The sequence below is a fragment of the Accipiter gentilis genome, chromosome 1 (assembly GCF_929443795.1).
Source record: "Accipiter gentilis chromosome 1, bAccGen1.1, whole genome shotgun sequence".
In the NCBI taxonomy this organism is placed as follows: domain Eukaryota; kingdom Metazoa; phylum Chordata; class Aves; order Accipitriformes; family Accipitridae; genus Astur; species Astur gentilis.
The window spans coordinates 14,041,679-14,060,802 of record NC_064880.1 but is presented as its reverse complement, the minus strand read 5'-3'; the positions used below and the strand labels follow the sequence as shown (position 1 = coordinate 14,060,802).

Here is a 19,124-nt window from a genome sequence, read left to right as displayed (position 1 = left end):
TGAAGGGTACCAGTGTTTTTTTTTTTTTAATAAAAACCCCATACAATTACTGCACACAAAGCTGTTCAAAATATCTGTCTAGGCATAATGTATTGCACTAATCTTTAACTAGCCCTATCCAAATGAGACCAGTAAGAATTCATTAAAAAACTAGCCAAGCCAGAACAACTGTACTCTAAGGAAAATTAAAAAAATCAAGTACACATGGTCAGTGTAAACATGTTCTTTAATTTCACTGGAGATAAATTTAGAAATACAAGTCTCAGGTGGGTTTCAAATAAATAATCATTTTGCCTAAGTGTTTATATATAAAGGGAGCTCTCAAAGCAGCAGTGCACAGTTTATAATTCCTCCCTGCTAACACATCCCCAGCAAGAGAATGTACAGTAGGTAGTGCACACTGGAAAAAACAATCACAACATATGGCACACTTGCCATCTTTGATGAAACCACCGAATATGATGTTGACAAGGGGGGGGAGAAGCAAATAAAGGCATGCACTGCCCTTTAAAGCACCACTATTTTCCCATAGCCTTTTTACCAGCATAATACAAATAAGAAGCCTGGGAATACAAGTCATCTTTCTGCTTCTAAAGTCCACTCTCAACTCAAAGATTAACACAGCAGTGCTCTGATATAGAAAATATATTCCTCAAACTGATATTGCAGCATAACATATCATCCCCATCCCAGTTGGTCTCTACACAGGGACACCTACTGTAATTTTTAAATTCGTCTCCAATAACCGCAGAGGTAATCCAGAAAGCTTAGACAGGTATGAGTTGTTGTTTCTTGTAGATCCTGTCCCAGTGTACTGAAAAGAACCAAGACATGACAGGCCTCAAAAAGGGGTATGGTTACCCAGCAAAATACCTGGTGTCCTACATCACTCAAATAAAATCTTCCAAAAGTAAAAATTCCTCCTCAAAGTGAAGATTTGCCTTTCTTAAACAACTCCTATTACTCTGCTGTAAAAATATGCCTGATGCGAAATTTCTTATCAAAACAAGATTTAACAATCTAGAAATACCAACAAGAAAAAAGATCAATTATAAATGTGCCACAAATATACCTGCAAAAGTGTTACTGTAAATTGTTTTCTTCTTTAAGTTACAATTTCAAAATATTTCCTCTCTGCAGATATGGGATGGGCAGTCTTCCACTCTTTGTACTTCAGTTCAACATGCAATTGATCTTTGATAAGCACTGCAGTACTCACTATAGAAGCACATAACCTACTAGCATAAATGCCTTGACACAGTTAACCTGCTTGATTACTCATTTTTTCTTCTCTGTTTCTAATATACCTGAAAAAAGTTCTGCCTCTCTCTGCTATGAGTCAGTAAAAAAAACTTACTATGTAATACTGCTGTGTACCTACTGAATAAATATGACAGGAGTTAAAGGATTGTTTCAATTGCTAGCGTGGCTTTGGCAAAGCACAAACTGGGCTAACATACACTGTATACTTCACACATTTGAGTGGGGGATGCTGCAACATTTAACAGGTAAGAAATAAAGTGATCTTAGATTTCTAAAACTGTCAGTACACAGGATTCCCAAGTTGTTCTGAATACAGGAGCAGGGTAATCAATTTTCAAGGAAAGCCACATAGTCAGTCAATCTGGCCAACTGCTGTTCATTTGGAATTGGTGGAACCGGAGCAGGTTCTACAAAGATAAAACAAATGCATCATTAATGAAATTAAGAAAGCAAATCCATCCACATTACCATCCATCACAACAGTAAGGAAAAAATTAAATGCATCAGACTGTTAAACAGTCTTATGGGGGCATATCTTAACTGTATCTCCTGCCTATGCAGCTTTAAGCTGACATTACTTATCTGCTATCTGCAACACTAAGTAGTCCAAGAGTTACTAACAGCAAAGATGCTGTAATAAGTTTCAGTTATCAGCAGTATTCAGAATTTTTTTTGCATATACTGGAGTCTGAATAACAAAGACTAAGAGTACTTCCCACTTGGCAAAAAAACTCCTAGAGCTCTAAAGTCGCTCCTTTCCTTACAAGTTGCCATAGTGAAGATATCAAATAAATCTACTGGGTTATCTGAATAACAAAACACAGCAGTACTGCATGAGTTGCAGTGGAATGCAGTGCACATGCAAATCCTTATATAAATGCTAGTTAACTTAAGATAACAGTTTAACAATAGGTTGGAAGACAAGTGACTAAAGCCAGGGAGATAAGTTAGGAATTAAAAATAGAAATAAAAAACCAGCAGGAAACTTTGCATTTACTCTTCCTGAAGAGTTAACAGACTAGCATTCAGGATATAGTCAAAGTAGACGGCTGCAGTATGTGATAGAGGAGGCTGACAATCAAAAGAACATTTTCAAAAAGCAAGACCCCACCCAGCTCTTGAAATTGCCTTGGAATTAAACTCGTAAATTTAAGACTTTTGGCAACTGTTAAGACACGGCAAGCACCAATTCAGATCTGCTATCACAATAGTGTTTTGAGAATCGGCATGACATAACACATTACACCTCAATCTATAGTTGAGCTCTGAGGAAAACCAGAGCATTGCTTTCTTCTACAGGGAAGACTTCAGAAATCCCACATCACACAAAAGCAATGAGTGGGGTATTCAGAGTTGCTTTGTGAAGCAGTTGCCTCTAAGTCTGAAGTTTTAGCCAAAATAGTTTTGTTTTGCAAGGGCTGTCCACCCCTGCTTCAGAATCTGCTCCCTACTTCAGCTATGGAAGTGGGAATCTCAGGCACTCCTTAAAATGTGAGGGAAGAGAAGACAGAAGGAGAAACACATTTACATAGCACCCGATTGGGGTGGGTTTTTTTGAGGGGGGAATGATGACACTCACTTCTCTAGGACTCAATTCCCATTTTGTGGTGCTGGTGAAATTGTGTTTATATTAATCACACAAGTTTAGCTATATGCAAGTAGATTATATAGAAAAAGAGAGTACCTGATGAAGGAATGAATCTGTGAAAGGAAGCTTCCAGCACACCTGAAGAAAAACACATAGAAGTTAGTCCAGCAGACCGATTTTAAACAGTTCTACACATCAAGTCAATACTAGATGAAAAGGTAATTAAAGTTAAACCTGTTCATTTATCATGTTTTACTTCATAGCTAAAAAGCAGAATACCCAAGGCTTAGCTGGTTAGACATGCAGCTTCAAAATAGATTACAATCTCCCGCCTCTTTCTTTTGCCTCAATAGTTCTTGCACTCACTTTTGGAAAAGAACCACATGCAACTAGTTCCCAGTACTTGTAAGCACTGTGTATATCGCAACCAGTTCATAAAAAACTGATCACATACAAAAACTCAGAGCTCTGGTTGGTTATGTGCCCCAAGGGATAAAATTTCAACACCTTGCCTGGCATATGTTTATTATAAAGTTCTGGGCTCTGAACACCTAAAAATTCTGCCCATACTAACAGTATATTTTCTTAGTCTAATAGATGTTGCCCTTTTAGATATGCTGTAATTTGGCTCCTTCTTCCAGAGCTGCACTCTGCAGTTTAAGAGCAGTCATTTTATCCTGCCTCCATAGCTTAACTTTTATTTTTGCCTCAGCCAGCCATAGATACAGCTTCAGCAAAAAAAAAAAAGCCAAGTACTTCTACAGACTGAGCTTTGCAGGAACAGATACTCTGTTATCAACACCATGACAGGGAAGAAAAGATCCAGTCAAATTTTAAAAAGCAAAGGAAATTATACCAACAACTCCTAGGAACACAGAGATGCACTAGATCCCTGCCCAAAAAATTCTACTTTTCCTGAAAAAAATTTCTCAGGTTCAAAATGGTATATTTTTTACTCATCTTTCTTAGATTAAGACAGGTCGTTTGAGGTCATCCAACTTATGTTCCACTGAGAGCCAGCAGCAGAGGAAGACACGAGAAATCACAGCATATCCTGTCTGCTTTTGTTTAAAAAAGTTAATTTGAGGATGTAGTTTAATCCAAACTACTTGGAACCCCAAACCAAACCCACTACTTTGTACTTCCTACATTTTATAAACATTCAATGCTTATAAGTGGCATAAGCTCCCATAAAAATATCTAAGAGAATATTGTGCAAAGTTTTAACTAAAAACTAACACCTAATTACTAGAAAATGTTAAACTCAATGTGTAATGAAATAACAGCTCCACCTACCTGGCTTTTTAGGCATTACCATACGAGTTGAAAAGTCTGCTTGCCAGCCCTGTTCTAACACACCTGAAAAGGCATTTTTACATTTGTAAGAACAAACATCTTAAATGACTACTAGAAATGCAAAATAAAGATGCACATCAAGGCCAGTAAAAAAAGTACCTCAGTTCACTGCCTGTATGCCATAACTCCAAGACATATTTCTTATAAAAATGTTAATACTTAGACATGTAGTTCAACAAATAACATCATGAAAGTAATAGCACACAGAACTAGATGAATCCACTGCCTTCACACTTCCCTCACCATTGAATTGCTTTATCATTTCCACATATGGAAGGGGAGAATAACCAATGGTAACTAGTGGCAAATAATAAAAAAAAATAAATCACACACTTATCCAGAACCAGGAGATTTTCCTCTCTTCACTGTTATAAAGAGAAGTGATGGGGCAGTCTCCAAATTTGCATACACATTTTTATTTACCATCACTTACAGCTCTCTGATCTCAACCATCTGTAGAAAAACTATTCAGTGAATAAATGCAAAGTACCTTTCACAGCTTCTTCTACAGGAAGCCCGACAAAGGCTGCAAAATCATCTGCAACTATTGAGGTATATGCCTGTGAAACCAGTCCAAAGGCTCGTCTCCTAGTTGCATCTAAGAAAAGATAAACACTGTAAGCAGACAGTAGACTAATCTCCATAACTAGGAGAGCCAAGACAATTTTTCCAATTCTAACACATTTGGAAAACCACCAACACCCTTAAAGCTAGCACTTAAGAAGTTCCCCCTCCCTTCCCACGATTCACTGAAGTACCACAGTCAGCAGCCAGAGAAAGCTTGCTCTATATGAGGTCAAAACTCCTCAGAGACCACATTTAAATGCCAAATGCAGTTTGCAGCATCTTGCATACCACCACCAGTATGTAAACCAGTTTAGGGAACTCTGCTTCTGATGGCATTCTCCATTTTCAATAAGCTTGTGTGTCAAGTAGCTCAGAATCAGAAAAAAAAAGAAAAAACAGTTAAACTATTCATGCCTTTTTCACCACATCTGCTTTGATACCGAGGCATCTAAAAAATCAGTTGTTTCTAAAGCTACAGAGAATTTGTTATTGCAAAATACCTTGGAAGGCTTTTTAGCAGTCTGTGCTGCCCTCTAGTAGCAAGACTTTGCATGTTACAGTTATAAAGTCTATAAAACATTTGTGTGAAGCCACATTTAAAAAGAAAAGCCTTTTCTAAAGTGTCACAAGGTTCTGAAATGCCAGGCCAAGTTCCCTAGATTACTGGTTAAAAGTCTGATAAAACTGGATAACTAATGGTCTATTTTGCTATTACAGAACAAAACATATGGTATATGAAGTTCCAATCCTAATAAAAACAGTTTGGTTTGTTTTTACAAGTTTTTGTAGTGAGCTTTTTATTTACACCGGATACCTAAAATCCTTTAAGTAAAAACCGACAAAAACTTGGCAACAATATTCCTGACCAATTCTGAATTTTCATAATAAGTAGTCATTGTCTACTTGTCTACTTGTGTTTGAGCACACAGAAATAATTTAAGGTTCAGTTTGTACCTCTAAGCGCTTCCATGATTGGTTGAATAGTCTCGGACCACTGATGTGCACTGATTGTTGTATAGATTCCTGGAAAGTCTCTCTGCCAGATTCTTTGTCCTACTGACCAAACTGCGCCAAGTTCCGCATTTGCCTGTTGTGACAAAAACACCCCAAAGAGTTAATCCAGAACAGTGTATTCTCTACAGTGACCATACCATATAAACGCTCTTCCACTCCTCTCCCTTTCCCACTGCAAGAGTGTATCACAACACCTGTAAAGATGAACATACAAACACTGGGAAATCTTGTTCTAGCAGGTATCACTGCAAGCTCCCTGATCCATCCTCTGCCAAAACTTTATCACCCACGTAAGCAAAGTCTACTCACATCAGTTACACCAATCCAGGCTGACACACCAGCTAAAACAATCATGGAGAATAATCCACACTCAAGACAGGCACAGATTATTTTCTGCTTAGAGAGATGCTTGTCTCTTCAGTAAAGGCTTTACAAAGTGCAGAGGCTGTTTCCACAGTGAAGGCAATTTTCAACTCAGAAGTCTTGCAACCTTGACAATAGGTCACACTTAATATGGTGCCATACTCACTACAACTGCTCTCCTACTACTGGTTTTAAGGGCTACTTTTACTGTGTTACACATTGTCATTTGGTCAACTAGACTCCAGAACATACTGTCAGAACAGCACCCAAACAGCAAACTGGACAATGAAGTAGTATTTTCAACTGTAAAGAGAACTGATTTGTTTCTGAACTTAAGACTCATACTAATTATTTCTTGGTTCCATTAGCAGAAGATACAAAACATAGAAAATACTGTGTTCTGAGGTGCAACATTCCCAAAAATAATTCATGCAATGACTGTCCCCCACCAAGAATGATGCTTCACATGAAATGCAAGTTACAGCAAAAAAGCCAGATTATTCACAGAATATTGCTGTGCAGCAAGTACAGCAGGTTTCAGAGAAAGGGCAAGTAAAATTTGGTCCAGATGACTACTGACTTTACTGATGTAACTACTTTTTTCTTGATAGAGAAAGAAAATTATTTCAGAACCATCTGACAGGTCCCATCTTGGCCAAAACATTACTTAATACAAGACTACGGAACACTTGTTTCCTCGTAAAAAGATCTCAAACTAAAAACCTAACAGTAAAGTCTGGAAGCATTTCTGGTATTGTATTTAGCTGAATCCTCAAAATGCATCTTTGATCCAAATGCAGTGCAAAACAAGTACCTTCAGAAAGTTAATCAATTTGAAGAGGCATCTCACCTGAAGTCACTTTTCACTGCACAAGGTATTCTGCACCCTCATGTGGAATGCAGCCCCATCCCTGAGTCAGATCCATTGCTTTCCTCCAGCTGACTACTCTATCATGTGGCTTTCTACTAAAAAGTCTACAGATTTACTGAATTCTGTTGCACCAGATTATTTGTGAAGGAGAAGAGGTAACGGAGGAGCAACTAGGAGACCTTAAAGACCAATATGCCACCTGCTGGGCAAGCAGTTCACAGCACAGAACTGAGCCCAAGGCTACTCACACCAAACAGAATCCTTGGCAGAAAAAAGTCACTATTTGCAAGCTTATATGAAACTGGTTTTGTACCAAATGGCATTTTATGAAGTACTTACCGATTTGATAGCAGGAGGGATTCTTTTCCAAAGATATCGTGCATTATTCCTAAAAAAAATGAAGTTAAAAATACTTCTCAGTAACCAAATATTTGCTACAAGGAGACACCAAAAGGTTTGTTTGGATGCTATAATTAACACAGTCTCAGTGCTTTAAAATATTCCTTCTAAGCCTGCTAAAGTAGAAAAACAAAGTTATTCTCAAGTAGACAACATGATCACCATAATACATGAAATAGTTCATTAACTGCCTTGTTTAACACCAGTTAAGAAAAGTTTTTTCATTTATTCACCCTAGGCAGCATTTCATAGAAGTTAGGTTTGCAGTTTTATTTTTGGAATAGCTGCATCTTTGATGAACACATGTACATAGTAATTTTTCAGTGTCAATAGTCACTTAGATCAATAGTCTCCAAACTTTGATTCAAAGCACCTCTAGCAGGAAAACATTTTTGAGCGTGCACCCCCAGTATACACATATGTATTTATAAATTATATAAATGTACTACTGTATTAATACATTATGTACATTATAAAGCATACAAATATAGAAGTTAAAGAGGATGAAATAAACACCATTTAAAGATATTTTTATTTTACTTAATAGTACAAAAATACTTTCTTCATGTGCCCATACTTTGCATACCAATGATTTGGACTATTTTGCGCATGTTCTTTCCAACCCAGCTTTGTCATGTCCAAATCTTCAGAATGTACACATTGAAATATTTAGTCATTGATCTTTAGAGAGCAGAAGTCAAGCTGAAATGGCTACAAATTTTCAGAAAGATTTAAAAGCAAAAGAGAGAAAAAGACTCACTGCTTTTCATTACAGCACAATTCTAAAACTTCAAATTCATTTGAACCAAGATCTGCATTAAACCTAATACCTATTCGCTTTCAGGGAACTTGCCCTGAAAGAATATACATCTACAATGCAAGAAAACTCAAATCTTTGAACCCCCACACCAATACTTACATTGGCTTGCTAATCAAACATGGCAGTGTCATTTATTCTGCCTGAATAATCAGCAATTTCTCAAGAAAACCCTAAACAGAGCAAATCGAGTTCACACAGGGACGTGGTAATAATCCACCAGACCAAATTCAAAGTATTACTGCCTCATGCAGATTTAGCTCATTCAAGCCAACAGTATCCCTCACTTTTAACATCAACAGTTTAGAGTTATCCTGCTGTACTTTAAACACAAGGAGCAGCATGAAATCTTACTCAAAACAAATGCAGCCTTGAAAAGCTACAAATCAAAATACTGAAGCATTCAACACTCCAAAGAAGCCATTTTCACTATTTAAGGAACTTTCTTCCTAAACCCAGTCTGCTTCCCTACAGTTCAAAAGGGTGGGCAAGAGCAAACAAAAGAGAATAGTTTTCTTGACAGAGCAAGGGGTAAAAGAGACTTAATGCCATGAATTCTGTTTTTCTAAAAACACAGCACTGCCTACATGCATTTTGTTAGTCACACAACCAATTACTGATATGCTGGCAACTGCAGCTCAAGCTAATAGGGACAAATTAAGTATCTGCAGTTAAAGATTAAGACAAGTCACTTACATGTCATTATGCAACAGGTATAAAGCTAGAAGTTGGCCATAAACAAGGGGTGTTGCAATTCCTCCAGGAGCCTAAAACGCAAGTACAAATAATGTGGTTACATATTTTAAGAGCGATATCTCAAAATACAGCAAGAAGCCAAGTTTAATGAAAACTGAACACTCCAAGACAACTGATTATTTTTTTTTTTCACATCACATAATAGCTCGGGACAAATTGTCAGAGTTGTTATGTTGTATCAATGCAGTTGTATCTTATGATGAAGAGTTAACTTGCACATGCCGGAAGTTTTACTTAGAAAACTTAGTTTGTTTTGCTGCATGAATAAAGGTTACATCTTTCATTAGTCTAATGTTCTAGCTTATGTTCATGAAAGTGCTAACCATCTGGCTTTACAGTTCCTCACAAACAGCTGTTTTTGGGCACTCCATTTATTTTGAGCTGAACTTCAGCTCAATTCAGGGCACTCCAGCAGACTAAAGCTTTTTGCTGACTTGAACAGCCCTTCTTAAAAACCCAAACTAAGCTTTGACACTTGCCACACTTCAGCAGACATCACAAATCATATAAGTAGAAAAAAGAAATATTATAATAAAGTTATAAAATTTTGAAAGTCTATAATCATTTAAAAGCTGAAAAGATTTCCAATAAGGTTTTAGCAATTTATCAAAAGATAGCGCAGCAAGCACTCACAGGAAGCCAATTATGCAGCTATTTGATTTAATTAGACATGTGATTTATAGACTCATCTAAGCCAAAAGCAGGTGATTAGCTTTGTCATCAAGCAGGTATCATTGTCCCCAGCTATTCCTACCTGTTCCCAGAGCTCATCATCTACATAAAAATACAAGAGTTTCTGCAACCATTTCTTGGATCATGCCCAGTAAAACAAAGCCCAGTCAATTAATACCACCTGTTTGAACTATGCAAGTTCACCTTTGGTGTGTCTCTGTACTAAAAAAAGAATTCATTAGTTTCTCAGCCATAAGACTAATGGAACGGAAGGGAAAGCTAACTGCCACCAAAACAACTAGATTTACAATCTACAGTCTTACTGAAGGAAGCTCTGTGGCTGCATCTATCCTGCAAAAAATCAGTTTACTTAACTCATGAGCTGAAACACAAAGGCTGTCAGCAGATATAGCGTGCCCGCAAGAATCTTGATGTGGATGCAGACATGCACAGCAAATAACTTACCAGCTTTATCAAAGCATTTGGGAACAGTTTGCCTGGGGTGCATCTGTTGCTATTTACTCTAGGAGACTGTTGACAAGCTCCACAGAAACCTTGAGCAGAGCACAGTCTAAGTTCAGTCATTTTGCAGCAGCTGCTGGGGACCCACCAAGGTCCACCATCACATGCTCTGCAGTGGGGAAGTGACAAGGATATGTTAAACTTCCTCTGAAGGCTGCAGAAGCAAAGCCCAAAGCCTGCTGGGCTCCATCCCTGACACAACCCCCCCAGCACTCCACAGAGGCCAAGAAGGCAGCCAAAGCCATCACAAGTCAGGTTCAGATGGGATTGCCTAGCAGGAAGGGGTAACCACACTCAACTCTCCCATATGGCGGTACAAGGGCATTCTTCTGCTTCTCTATGCTCACATGCCCATCACTTGAGGCAGCAGGTAGCTCACATGTTCAGCACAACCTCCCTCCAGTTCCGTAACACTCAGAACTTAGGGTATACCAAGAAGCTGCAGCACCATGCTGAGAACACAAGAGGCACCTGGGCTCACCCCAGAAATAGTGCACAGAAACATCAACTGAACCTTGATGATGCACACCCTTCCATTTAACGATTGTATTTTCCACCGCAAAACTGGATGGTTTGTTAACACCAAAGTTGTGTGGTTGCAAGCAATTGCATACAGGACCAACTCTCTCCCTTCAATTGCTAGGGTAGCAAGATCTAAAAATCAGAATCACCAAAGAGTGCAGGAAAGAGGAAAATGCAGATTTTTCCCTTCTTTCAAATCGCTACAGTGGGATGCATGAGACTTACATTTAGAAAAGCACTGGAAACTTTGCAAGATGAGAAAGGGTTTATGGATATCACGCAGGAAGAACTTTTAGCATTAAAATGGCACCACTTGGATTTACCACAGACTGGAATCCAGTACACTAGCAGTGCACACAGTCAAACTTGAAAACTCACCAAGCAGTAGAATTTAAAACAGAGCAGAGGAAGCTTCCAGTGCGAGTTCCCATCATAAGGGCACCATTGATCTAAAGAGTCATTCTCCAAGCCTGGTTCAATGCTCCACTCCCCTTTTCAATATCTTCTTTTTCTCAACCATATGAAACACATGGAGACATATGAACTTCTCTCTCGCACACTCCCCCTCCCCCTCAAAAGACCCTAACGATTATACTAAAATGCAGCTCACAAGTTTCTGAAATGCTTTTTGGCGGGCTTTTGCACAAGCGGCAAGTTTCAACACTGAACCATCACAAACACAGACGGAGGCAGAGAGCCACGAGTACCCCTCCTTGCAAGATCAGGTTAGACTCTCAAAACAGCACTTTCAGGCAAAAATCCGCACTTACCGAGACCGACGTTACGGTTGCCTCTAACCCTCACCGCCAGAAACGCTTGTGTCCACAACCACCAGCGCTGCGGAGCGGCACCGAGTCCCGAAGCCTCGCCGGGACACACGGGGCCTCAGCCAGGTCCCCGGCGCCCCCGGGCCCGTCCCAGTAGCGCGCACCCCCAACCCCACCCTCCCCCGCGCCGCGGTACCTCAAGCTCCTGGGTCTCGCACTGCTCCAGGAGCTTCTTGAAGCTGAAAGAGTTCTCTGCCATCACCGCCACGGGCATCTTCCCCTCACGGCGTCCCGCCGCCGCCAGCCAGAACCGCCTCCCCTCAGGAGGCGGCCGCGCCTGACGTCACTTCCGTCGCGAACAACACACACTTCCGCCCGCCGCCTAAGGCACGCCGGCCGCTCTAGCCCCGGTTTTATTAATGCTCTGGAGGACTGCGGGGCGGGGCGTCCGGAGCGGCCTGACGGGGGCGTGGTCAAGACCTGGGGGCGTGGGCAGGGTGAGCCGGGGGCGGGGTTACGAGCGCGGCGCGCCAAGGCTGGCAGGGGGGTGGGGGGGCGTCGGGCAGCACATGTGTCAGACCAGTGGGTTTTTAAGGAACGGGCAGATTACGCCTTTTTTTTTCCCCATTATTTCCCTATGTTTGCGTGCAATAAACAGATTTAGGCTTATTTTTTTTATTTGATTACGTGATGTATTAGATATATACCCTGATCGTTTATCACACATTACATATACAATATACTATGGTATCTATATGTATACATGTATCTCCTCTAAAATGGCACATATGCCAAAACAGCACACACTATGCTAAAATGGCATATAACAACATATATGCTATTTTATAGGCAGAACCATCCCCCCGCCATGGCCTTTCTGTGGCTCTGGATGCCATCCTCAGCGAGGTCCCATCTGCAGATTAGTACCTGGACCCCCCTCCAAGTCCTGCCCACCTTTCCCCAGAACTGGGCTCAGGAGCCGTATTTATGTTTTGGATGGGATCTGAAAACGTTTGCAGCGTGGAGCACAGCTCTGGGGTGAGGCAACATGAATCAGTGGAAAATGGCAGGATTGTCACCAGATTTTTGCAATTACCAGGGCCACAGATGGAAACTCTTATTTTTTAGGGTAAAATTAACCTGGGGGCATCATTTTCTGCAAAGCCTTGCTTTCCAATACAATGAATTAGCTTTCCACCAACACTTGCAGTCCTGTATTCCTTGAACAAAGTCTGACCCCAGTGCTCCCCTGCCAACTTCCATCCCCAGCGCTGCCCCAAACACTGTCCCCCAAACCATTTATTCTTCATATTTGGCCAGGGACCCCTCCAGCCCTTTATAAGAGACTTTCCCCCAGCCATGCTCAAAAGCTGCACCACCCTGATGCAAAATTAGGGTGCCCTGTGCAAGCCTGACCCATGGTGTGCGGTAGGTGGAACCCAGAGGCGTTCCCCACACTTTCAGGTTGAAAAAAGGAAAGAATAGGGCTGCTTAGCCTCTCAATGCTTTTGCATAAGGGAAGACTGGCATTAAGCCTGGCCCCTTTGCTGGGGAGTCTCCATGCTCTGGGAGAGGTCTTGACTATGGAAAAATAAAAATAAGGTGTGTTTGTGTCCACTTTGGGATTTGCCTGGAGGAGAGCATCTTGGCGGAGGTTTCCAGGCGATGGCACTGCTGCTCTGCTGGCTCAGGTATCGCTTTTTCCCAGCAACTGACCTTGCATCCCACTCCCATCCCTGCCGGCCACATCGATCCTGCTGGCTCTTTGTTGCCCCTAGCTCCGTGCCAGCATCGCTTTGACATTTGGACATCTGAGGGGAACCTTGTTCTCACCTTTTGCTCTCATTCCCAATTATCTCTTGCTTTTTGGGAGACGAAGCAGGAGGGTGAGCAAAGCGGGCGGCAGCTTCTGATGGTGCCAGTGGGAGGCCTTCTCTTAGCACCAGCGGGGTTGGGGTCAGAGCATCTTGGATTGCCACCATGGAGCACACTGGTTTGGGAAAGCTTCATCTCATGGGATGTCATAGGGTTACAATCCTCCATCCCGATGCGATCGTCCTTCCCGGTGCTGGGTGGGAAGGCACGAGCCGGTTGCTGGCACCATTGGCCATGCTGGGCCTGGGGAGAACCACAGCCTCTGTGCACACTCCTTCTCTCTGCGGCGCAATCATTTAATTTGGGGGGGGGGGGGGGGGGGAAGCAGTTAAAATGGAGCAGATGAGAGGTTTCCGCGAGAGGGCACTAGCTGCAAGAGAAACTGCATAAAAAGTCCAAGAAAACTGGAGCGGGGCCGTGGCTGCCACCAACCATCCGATTGTCCCTTTCATGTGAGAAACTTTCCATTTGGGGGCAGTTAGGCTTTTTATATATTTTTATTTGCAGGATTTCGTTAAGTTTTTGGGACAACAAAGGAAGCGTGGCTTTCCAGTTTGGTTAGCTCAGCCTCCCAAAGCCACCAGGACCTCTCTGGAAGCAATGCTTCAGCATAGGGTCAGCTGGAAAAGCTGTTTCCTCTCTATTTTGCTATTCTTCCTTCCATCCTTCTCCGCTCACCTTTCTTTAACACCCCAGTGAACATCTCCCTGTGAGCCTGTGGTGCTGTGCTCACCGTGCTCTGAGCACACTCTGGCTTGGCCAGCACGATGCACCAAGCCAAGCCATATGCTTTGGCCACCGAGGGGAATGCACTTCCCCCTGGAGACTCCTACCAAGCTGAAAAATCCCTCTGCTGATGGAAATGTGCTCTGTGCCACCAATTTCAGTGCCCCGCCTTGCCTTCCCATGGTATTTTGTTTCCTGCACATGCATGAGCTGCAAATCCTGTGACTGTAGGAGCTGGGGATGCTGCCAGAGCAGCTTGGCAGAGTCTTCAGACCCCTTCCTTACCCCATAAGCTAAGAGGAAACTGAGCATCATGGCTGGGACGTCAACCCTTCAAGCAAGTTGCTCTAATGGCCCCTCTTGCCTTCCTGTCTTGAGCAAGAGCAATTTCCACACCATCGCTGACACAGTTTCTGGGGCAGAGGCTGGTTGCAGAGGGCTTTAACCAGCGTCTCGGCAGTGGGCCAGGAGACGCCGTCTGCTGGGGATGTCCAAAGAGCCCAAATATTTGCTTTGAGAGGGGGAGTACAGGCCCAGATCCGCAGCCACTGCAAGGTGAGGTGGCACAGCCGTACCTGGAGAGGTGTCACCAGCAGGTTAGTTTTGGTGTTAGGAACTGATTTTATTAAGATCAGTTTCACCGTGGAAGTTTGCGTTTTGGTCATGAGCCAAGAAGTCTGAGTGTATTTTAATTCTGACAAATTAAAAGAGTAAAGACTCAACTTACAAGGAAACCAGCCCTTTGCAAAGAAGGAAACTCCCAGGTACCTGGGCGAACTGTGGCTGCTCGCTCCTGCAGGGACCAGCTCCCAAAGTCAGCATGGAACCGCTCCGTCCATCCCACCTGCAGACCTCTTTGCGTGGATTTACAAAGCCCAGAGCATGTCAGGCTTCAGGACCAGAAAGCGTACATAAAAACACTGCACCAGCACCCCGACATCATTGCATTACCCCCTCCTGAGTAATTTTCCTGCAGATAAGAGTACAGCCCTTCACAAGCAGAAATCATCAAGCCACGTAGCTCAGGCTGATCACCCATTGCCCTGCTGGCACCACTTTTATCCTGTAGAGAACAGCTTCTGTTGAAGTAAAAAGTTTCTTGAAAAATGATGAATTCAGGCCAAACCTGCCCTTTTGCATGCACATGCTGCCTCTTCCCTCTCTTTTTTTCCCCTTTTCCAAAGCTGCTTAAGGCTGTGATGACATTTTCAGGGAGGGGATATGCTAGAAGGGAATATGCTTTTTTTTTCTGCATCTTTGAGGCTTTTTGCATGCACAAAACGAAATACAACAGATCTGGTGTATTTCCAGGATTATTATAAATCTAGGAGGTTTGGATGCTGTTCCTGGTGTTGTCTGGAGCCTGTGCAGGATGAGCTTGGCCCCTCTATGGTGGCATCATCCAGCACCTCCAGACAGTGACCAAGACTGGCCGAGCTAACATCCTGGGAAATCATGGCATCATTTGTTTTATTCAGGACCTTCCCTTCCTTTTAGGCACCAAAAAAGAGGCCAGACTCGGAAAACAGCTGCGCACATTGGAAAATCTGTCCCACTGGCAAAGCCAACCACGTTAAATTAACAGGAAAACTCCCTGACTTGAAAGGATCCTGATTTTTCTTTGGCCCATAGGATTGAAAATCACTTTAAGATGTGGCTGCCAGCTGTTGCAGAAGTGTAAAGTAAATTTAATGTGATTTTTATTCAGCTCCTGGTGATGATGGCATGAAAATCTCAGCAACTCCTTTGTGCCGTGTATGAATTTTAATGCGGCAACAGAAATGCATGCCGGTTCTGCCATCCTGGACAGTCCCAATGAGCCATTGGTTGTTTTCAAAGTAATACCAAGGCATTTCCAAGAAAGCTTAGCAGAGATGTCGTGACAGGGCTTTATTTTCCCAGTCATTTCCATGTGCTGCTTGTGATCTGGAGGTACCCTCTGGAAAGATAATTGCAAGAGGTTTCCCTTTCTCATCTGCTTCAAAAGCTTTGCAGGGGAACAAAAGAATCATGATGAGGAAAATAAGATGTAACGATGTGATATGGAACAATAGGAAAGTTAATTTAATGTGAAAGTTAAAGAAAATAGTGCTAAAGGGTCAAGTTGAACCTCTCCACACCCTTCCCGATCCCCTCAAGTACCCTGATTTATATTAGCTGTGTCTGATCTGAGCAAAGGCTGCATCTAAATACATTGTTTCCTTCCATGACATCAAAGCTCGTTTTACACCAGCCATCAAAGGGGACAAATGCCTTATTTTTTAGGGGCTGCGCCCAGCAGAAAGGAAACGGAATTATCACTTCTTTTTCCCAAACAATTTTTTTTTAATTGTTTCATTTTGATAGGGGGGTTGGTTTTGACTCCAATAAACAAGAGGCTCTCTGGGATATTACTTTTTTTTTTTTTTCCTTGTTTTATCAATTCCAGCCTGAGGTCTCAGTTATATGGGTGTTTACTACAGCATGGTGGTATAATTGAAGGAAAATCCCTAAATCAGGGAGCTTGGAGGACGCATGGGAGACCACAGAGGCCATGGCAAAGTGACCGGTGTGCTATGAGGTGCTGAGGATTGTCCACCCAGATGTCCTTGCCTATCAGGCTGTGTGTCCTTCTGCCGCTGCTCTGGAGCAAATCTCCCCCTGAGCTAAGATTTGAGGGTTGGCTGAGCCCCTTTCTGTCCACTCTGAACACCTCCATCCACATCCTCTTGTTTTTCCCAGGAACAAGCAAGAGCGATGGCTTCTGCCAGCAGCTCTGGACTCAGAGATTGCCCTTTCTTAACCTGCCAAGGGGAAAAGAGACCCTGTGTGTATGTAACCTAAACTTTGTTTTTATGACTTTTTAGGCATGTCTGTGCATTTTCCTCTTTTTGCTTTGTTCTATGGGATCCTCAGCCAAGTTTTTGTCCCCTCCCTGGCTCCTGGGCCAGCAGTTCTTGATCTCTGCATATTTTCATCCTCTACTGCAAAGACCTTCAATATATTTGAGCAACGTAGCAGCTCTTCTCCTCACTGCATCTCCCACCACACTGCTCCCTCTCTTAGAAATCCCTGAAATCCCCCAAATATGGGGGATGGAGTGGAGGGTCCCTGGTCCAGTATGGGGCATTTGGGGGATGGAGTGGAGCACTCCTGGTCCAGTACGGGGCACTTGGGGGATGGAGTGGAGCACCCCGGTCCAGTATGGGGCATTTGGGGGGTGGAGCAGGGGGGTGGCCTGGTCCAACGTGGGCTGTTTGGGGATATGAATTAGGGGGGTCCCCTGTGCAGTAAGGAGCATTTGGGGGATGGAGTGGGGGATCTCTGGTCCAGCTGGGGCACTGGAGGGATGGAGCATCCCTGTGCAGGAGCCTGTCAGCAGGCTGCAGCCCCTCTCCAACCAATGCCCTTATCAGGAGGCTGGGATACACAAGGCATCCCAGGGGTGCTGCTCGCACTGTGAGCCTGGGGGCTTCCTCGAGGACCCATGGCCTCCCAGTTTGCACTGGGGCTGGCTGGGGGCACAACTCTGCCCCAAGCTGCCCCATGGCATTGTCTGCCTGCGAGGTGGGATAAGCCTCCCATGCCAGGGAGGGACAAGCTCCTGCAGAAACCTCCCTGCCCGGCTCAGCATCCCCCATCATAACAGGAGCATGATGCATTGCCATGTCTCCCGGGGCACGCTTTTAAATCTGTTAATCTCCTGTAATCGCACGGGTGTTAAAAAACACCTGTTTCCCCCGCTAAGACACCAGGATACTGGGTGAGGGTTTGGGTGAGTGTAATAAAAGACGCAATTAGAAAGGCGGGCTTTGATCTCCAGGAGGTAAGGAGTTCAGGCAGCTGTGCCGAAACCTCTCCCGCAGTCACTCTTCTACTTCGGTAACATCCTAACAAAGAAGATCTTGTGTCCGTGACGCCTCGTTACGGTCCTTCTTCCCAGTCCATGGCCACCTGTCCTTCCCCGCCGCCCAAGCACGCTGCCTTTGGGGTCCCTTCCCCATCGGTGCTAGCAGAGGGGCACGAATCAGATTTCACGGCCCTGACGCTTGCTGAGAGCTGCCGGGCTTTGCTCTTGATTACTCAAAGTCCACGCTGCAATGGCCCCTTTGTTCCCACAGCCCTGCCTGCCAACAGCTGGGTTCTCCATCCAGCTGTGCCAGGATGCAGGCGAGGGAGCAGGGAGGCAGCCGAGATACGGGTTGTCACACAGGACCCCCTGTGCACGACCCTGGGAACACCAAGGGAGGAATACTTCCCATTTTGCACAGGGAGAAGAGCCCCCGCTCCGTCCGATCCACATCCCGTGCAAGGATGCTGTCAGCTAAAGAGCTGGCCCAGGAGAGATCAAGGATGAAAGCTTCTTCCTATGAGATGCTTTTGTGAGACTGGAAGAGGAAATGTGTTGCTTCTTTGCTCTTTAGTTTCCAAGGATCAGCTCAAATCTGCATCCTATGAGCAGGGTCAAAAAGCCAGAAAATGGTACCATGACTTCCAGGGGCCATAGAAACGGTTAGATCAGACCCGGGGTACCTCTGGGTATGGAAGAAGCAAGAGTGAGATGATGACACCTTGCTGCACCCAGCAGTTTTCAATGTTAGCTTTTCCCTCTAAGCCTTTCCAAGGTTATATAGTTATATTGCAGCCCCCTGGGCTCTTAGCCCCCGCAAACACCCCAGGCTGCCCCCACAGTGTCCCCAGGAAGCCCCTGCCTTGCAGCTGGGCCACTATGGGGACCATGCATCATGCCAAAGACTTCTTATTCCCCTATTAACTATACCATCTCCACATCCAAGGATGTGCTGTCCTGGGCTGCAAGCAGCTGCTCTTTCAAAGCCTGTGAAGAGAAAGCAGAGCTGAAATTGAAGTCATATTTAGTGTGTTTAGCAGCAGAGTTGGGGTGGCCCCCAACTTCTGTTCTGCAAGCTGAGCTGGAGGGAGACATGGTGTGACAAGATATTTGATTTTTCATCCGAAGAGGCTTTCTCTGGCTTTACAGCAGCAGCGGTAAAGCAGAATTTAGTTTTGGGGGAAGGTTGTGGCTCCCCATGTTCACTTTCAGCCTGA

The 19,124-nt window shown here is 43.6% G+C and overlaps 1 protein-coding gene across 2 annotated transcripts; it reads right to left on the bottom strand.

The window, feature by feature from the left end:
- Positions 1-208: 208 nt before the first annotated feature.
- COPS8 (COP9 signalosome subunit 8) lies at positions 209-11,840 on the bottom strand. Of its 2 annotated transcripts, none has more exons than XM_049807577.1 (8): positions 11,674-11,840; positions 8,935-9,005; positions 7,362-7,410; positions 5,729-5,861; positions 4,698-4,805; positions 4,148-4,210; positions 2,948-2,989; positions 209-1,670 (listed from the first exon to the last, which is right to left on the bottom strand). In XM_049807577.1, exons 1-8 carry the CDS (start codon positions 11,749-11,751, stop codon positions 1,591-1,593), a joined length of 624 nt encoding a protein of 207 aa, XP_049663534.1. In that variant the 5' UTR covers positions 11,752-11,840; the 3' UTR covers positions 209-1,590. The 2 variants fall into 2 exon arrangements, with proteins under 2 accessions (XP_049663534.1, XP_049663525.1); XM_049807568.1 differs by lacking the exon at positions 11,674-11,840 and adding an exon at positions 10,132-11,618.
- Between the last annotated feature and the right edge of the window lie 7,284 nt (positions 11,841-19,124).

What these genes read in the sequence shown, in the direction of transcription:
- COPS8 (XM_049807568.1), bottom strand. Translation starts at nt 10,251, where the DNA reads ATGACTGAACTTAGACTGTGCTCTGCTCAAGGTTTCTGTGGAGCTTGT. An exon ending in AATCATGGAAGCGCTTAGAG is followed by an intron (nt 4,806 to 5,728) that starts GTACAAACTGAA and finishes ATCTTTTCTTAG; the next exon opens with ATGCAACTAGGAGACGAGCC. An exon ending in CAGATTCATTCCTTCATCAG is followed by an intron (nt 1,671 to 2,947) that starts GTACTCTCTTTT and finishes TTATCTTTGTAG; the next exon opens with AACCTGCTCCGGTTCCACCA.